Source organism: Lynx canadensis, chromosome A2 (assembly GCF_007474595.2).
Source record: "Lynx canadensis isolate LIC74 chromosome A2, mLynCan4.pri.v2, whole genome shotgun sequence".
Taxonomy (NCBI): Eukaryota; Metazoa; Chordata; class Mammalia; order Carnivora; family Felidae; genus Lynx; species Lynx canadensis.
The window spans coordinates 18,734,331-18,739,376 of NC_044304.2; the positions used below are offsets into that span (position 1 = coordinate 18,734,331).

The window sequence follows — 5,046 nt, forward strand, 5'->3', positions numbered from 1 at the left end:
CTGGCAATCAAGGGTAATTGCACTTGTCGCCAGGGCAACGGGGCAAAACCCACAGCAGCCACTGTCTATGATTGCCCTTGGGGTGCAGTAAAGGTCAGACTAGACCAGAGCCAATGCCAGCCAAGGGACTCTGAGGTTCTCTGGAAAGGATAGGATTGCCAGGGCCAATGGAGTTCCATTGTGCAGAGGCAGGGTGTGCCTTGGGAGTGCCAGGGTCCCCATCTCTAACTCCATGCCTGGACCTCTGTCCTTCCCCACACCACTCTGTGTCTAAAACATGCCACAGTGCTCGAAGTAAGCAGAACCAGAACTTTTATATGCTCACAGATGGTACTTGTAGATGGCCCAAGGGCCTTCCTCCTCGTACTCACGGCGGCTGAGCCACAGACTCTGGAAGGAGTCCCGGGATGCCATGATGGAGCCTCCAAGCCAAGCAGCAACAGCACGGTGGGGAGAGCCCAGCACAGTGGCTCGGGGGCCCAGCTCCTGACTTAGGCGCTCAGGAAAGCCATTCACCAGGGTGGTGCCACCTTCCAGCACCACATTGGCCAGCAGCTGCTCCTGCTGCTTGGCATCCAGCCGGCCAATGCTAAGGAGGGCTAGTTGTGGGAGGCCAGGCTGGTTGAGGCCTAGCAGATCGGGCTGGAAGAGGGCCTCAGGGCAGCAGAAACGCTCAGAGCCCAGTGTGATGACCTGCTTGTCTGGAAGCATGAAGTCCACTCGGGCCTGAGCCTGGGCGCGGGCCATCTCAGCTGTCAAGTCCGTGGCCACATAGCAGCAGGCCTCTTTAATCCGGTTGACCAACCCTGCCTTGGGTGGCGAGTGGCCACCTGCCAGCAATAGCTGAGCCAGGTATTCAGTGAGGTCAGCACCAGCCACGTCCAGCCGGTAGGTGTCGAGGGGGGCCAGATCCCCCGTGAGGATAGGCGCCACATAGGAGGTACCATGGCCACTGCCCAGCACCAGCCCAGTGGTGCGCCCGTAAGCATAGAGTGCCAGGAGGGCCTGATGCGCCGTCTGCATGGCTGGCACGTGGAAGCGCTCAAAGAGTATTTCAGCCACCTTTTCTCGGTTGGTGCGCGGTGAAATGGGTGAGTCAGCCACGAGGACAGCCAGCTCCTCCGGCCGCACGCCCAGCCTGCAATAAAACAAGTGCTGCCACAGCACCTCCAATGCATCCCAGTCCGAGACCACTCCTCGATTCAGCACCGAACAGGAGCCCTCTTGGTCCTCGGGCACCACATACCGAGGCTCGTCCTGGGCTGGGTGCTGTAGCAGTTGGACACGTGAGGACACCACACTGAGGACGTGGTCCTCTCCAGCCAGTCCACATTTGGTGAAGCCCGTGCCTGTGTCAATCACCACAGCCGCCATGTCCTGGTAGGGACCCAGTGAGTGGCGGCAGAGCACCGGGGACTGCACTGGCAGAGCATCCGTGGCGGGCACCAGTTCGTAGCAGGCCCCACGGAGCAGGCCAAGGTGTGCAGCCACTGGTGAGAGCGTAATGTCCTCAGCCATCAGCTTGAACCGGGGACCCTGGGGGTCACTGCCCACCATAGCCACGGGCAAGACCTTGCAGCCAGTGCCAGGTATAGATAATGTGACCAGGGAAAACTGCTCCTCTTGGGTCCCAGGGGAGCTGCCAGGTTGCCAGGATGAGAGCTGATGTGTGCTGGAGCTTTGAGTGGCACCGACACCGACCTTTTCTCTACTCACGTAGACACGGGTCTCCTTAGGGGCCAGGGGCACCTGAAGTAGCCCTACGTGGGCCGGCAAGCCCAAGGGCTCTCCTTCCTGATGCAAGGTGGAGGCCTGGCCAGTTTCCCTGGGGATGGGGGTCCCTCCTGAGATGATGGGCTCTTTGGAAATGGGGGGTTCTTGAGAAAAGGGATGCTTCCCAGTGAAAGAAAGCTGCCTGGCAAGAGGAGTTCCAGTGAGAGGGGGCTGACCAGGAAGGGGGAGCTGCTTGGTAGAAGGGGCTTGCTCAGCCAGGAGTGGATGACCAGAAAGGGGGGTCTGCCTGGTGAGGGGACACTGGTCGGCAGAGGGAGGCTGAGCAGTTGGAGGGGGCTGTCCAGCCAGGGGACACTGCTCAGCTAGTGGCGGCTGACCACTGAGGGAGGCCTGCCCAGCACCTTCTGCCCTAAGGTTGTCAGGGTGAGCAGTAAGGACCGCTTTCTGGTTGTGGTTGCCTGTATCCACCTGGAGTAGGGATCTGGACATCACCTGGTGTTTCGCTTGTGGCGTAGGCTCTGGGATCAGCTCTGAGTTCATCCACTGCAGTTTCATGGGCTGGACCATGGAAGTGTCCTGCATCCTGGCTGTATTCAGCATCCAGATGGTGTGACTAGCTTCATTTTTTTCAGCATCAGGTTTAGACCAGCCAGGCTCATGAACATGGCTCAATATCCTCTCACCAAATTGGAGGGGCATCCCCAGTGGAATGGGCCCAGTGAACAGTCTGATGGGTGTTTCAGTACCAGGGGAGTCCCATGACTCCAAGTTGATACTCCCCTCCTTGGGAACCAGGGCCACCTCTCGATAGCTTCCCGACGAGAGGCTAGAGGGCACAGGGCTGGACAGTACGGGTGAAGTGGACCAGAATCTGGAACGATTGTTGTCAGGGGAAAGGATTGGCACGGGTAATGGTCGAGTGGACAACACATTTTCAGGGACATAGATGGATGGGTGGCTGGGCATGAGGCCCACGAGCACTGCCCATGAACCCATGGGGTCACGGCACAGTAGCCCCATCCTGGTGTTGCCTGTGGCTATATCAAACACCAGCACACGGTCTTCCACAGCATCCGGGAGCTGGCAGGTAGGGGCACTGGAAGGGGGAATCTGTATGGCTTTCCTAGGAGACTGGACTGGGGACTGCTCGTGGCAGGATACTTGGTAGGCAGACGCTGGCACACTGGAGCAGGTATTGTTGCAAACATTGAGAGGCTTCTGGTCTGGCTGAGAGCTGCAGATCTCATGGCTACTCCTCTGGGACTTGGGGGGCCCTGGGAGTCCTGAGCCTGGTGTTGGGCTGCCTGGCCTGGAGGTGTAGACCAGGGGCTTCTCTGCTGGGTTCTCGGGCTGGTTGGGTAACACCTGCATTCTGGCAACCTCAAGCTCCTGGACATGGTCTGAGGACTCCTCTGGAGTGGGCGCTGGGGCAGGAGTCTCCTCCCGAAAATGAAAATCCACTTTGTCCTGGCAGGGTGTGACCACTTTGGAAGACTCCAAGACAACTGACCATCGATTGCCACACTCCCTGAGCAGGAGGTCTTGGGACAGGCCATTGGTGATGGCAAGGGTATCTGTCGAGTGGTCAGGGTTGGAGGTGTAAGGTTCAGATACTGCTGGCATTAGAGCTGTATCCACAGCTGAAGTATTTGCCTGAGATGGAGTTGGAGGAGCCTGGGCTGGACACGGGCACTTGCCCTGGGTCTGACCTTGAGTTGGAGCCAGAGGAGGATCTTGGGCTACAACTGAGCCATCCTCCCCTGACAGGAAATAGGGTAGCCACCGGCTCTTTCTGCTGCCCACGGGGGCTCTCTGGTCAGGACTGCAAGGGCCTTTGCCCCAGCCTACCAGGACTTTAGCTGGAGCCTTGTCCTGCCCTGCAACCTGCACCTGAAGCCGGGAGGGGCAGAATCCATCCTGGGCCATGTCACTGGTGCTGTCACTGCGTGTGCACACGGGTAGGGCCAGGGTCCTGTTCTCCACGATGAGATGCGTTTGGGTTCCCACGATGGAGCTTGGAAACGGACTAGTAGAAGGGAGCCTCAGAGTATCTTGGGAGGCCTGCTCACAGCCACACTGGGAGCTAACCTCAGCAGGGTCCCGGTGTAGCTGGTGAATGGGCTCAGGGGCAAGGGCCTGGGAGGCAGGGCCACAGGTCCCATCAATGATGGCCTCAGTGGACAATGACAACCCCTGCCTGAAGTATGCAGATCCCGAGTTTATCCATGGTCCCTGGGACCCTCTGAGGCCACCCCCCCGCTGCTGGCTGCTGGCCAAGGAGTGGTCTTGGGGGCCGGATGTATCAGGGCCCCCCACCTCCTTGGTGACTTCCATAGTCCTGCTCCATGCCCTAGGTGCCCTGCCCCCACTTCGTTGTCATGGTGACCCCACACATCACAGCCCCCAGTGACCTGGGGGGGGGGGGCGTGACAAAGTGTGGGAAACCAGGGGCCCCACCCCCCTGAGGAATGCGGCCTGCCCAGGGAACCTTGGGAAACAGAAAGGCCCAGGAACCTTAGTGAAGTTCACCAACCCTAGGCCAGCCTCCTCTCCCCTTACCAGCCAGGTGACTACTCTACCCAGGCCTGCCATAGAGTGAGGACAGTGCCCCTTGCGGCAGGGCCTAGGAGTGGCAGTGTAAAGCCAACAGAGAAAGGTAGGCAGGGGAGACTCTGGATTCCTAGTGTACTTCAGATGCCAGACTTGGTTCTTTCTCCTCACTTCTCAGGTGTCAACTTGAGGCTTAAGGCCTGACCCAGGGATGAGTTCCAAGTATGTGACTCAAGGGCCTTTGGTGGATCAAAGCCCCTTTACCACTCAGTCCTGGGAGACAGAAGAGGGTGAGGGGCCCAGCTCAGGCCCATGCTCCTCTCCCCCATGTTCCCTGGCTCCCACTCCAGGGACAGCAGCTCCTTGGCAGTCTTTCTGCTCCAGATGGTTCTCCTCTGCCTGTGCCTCACAGAGCCCCCTCCCCAGAGCCACATGTCTTTGAAGCCTAGAACCAGTCAGTATCCCACAGAGGTGACTATGGGAGCCACAGGGGTGGGGTGGGGCCTTTGTTCAGAATCCTCAAGTCAGAATGTTCTAGCTCTTGTCACATTGTGTCAACTTCTCCTTGGCCATGAGGGGGGCAGGGCACTTGGCATAGGGCTAGGCCACAGTGGACACAAGGCCAGCCAAGTGGCAATTACAGAGGGGGCACAGTAGGGATACAGGGGACACAGGGCTGGCTACAGAGTGGAGGTATGGTTGGTGCAGGACTGGGCATGCAGTGGGCACAGCTGTATATACAATGAGGACAAGCTGGATAAA

At 58.9% G+C, this 5,046-nt stretch overlaps 1 protein-coding gene across 1 annotated transcript; it reads right to left on the reverse strand.

Moving 5' to 3' along the window:
* Positions 1 to 321: 321 nt before the first annotated feature.
* LOC115502225 lies at positions 322 to 4,068 on the reverse strand. Its single transcript, XM_030297400.1, has 2 exons — positions 2,034 to 4,068; positions 322 to 1,979 (listed from the first exon to the last, which is right to left on the reverse strand). The coding sequence occupies exons 1-2, from the start codon at positions 4,066 to 4,068 to the stop codon at positions 322 to 324; spliced, it is 3,693 nt and encodes a 1,230-aa protein (XP_030153260.1).
* Between the last annotated feature and the right edge of the window lie 978 nt (positions 4,069 to 5,046).

Excerpts from the sequence above, each read along its gene's own strand:
- LOC115502225 (XM_030297400.1), bottom strand. The coding sequence starts at position 4,068 with ATGGAAGTCACCAAGGAGGTGGGGGGCCCTGATACATCCGGCCCCCAA. Across the intron at positions 1,980-2,033 it reads GCCTCCCTCTGCCGACCAGT|CCCCTTCTACCAAGCAGCTC; the intron begins GTCCCCTCACCA and ends TGGCTGAGCAAG.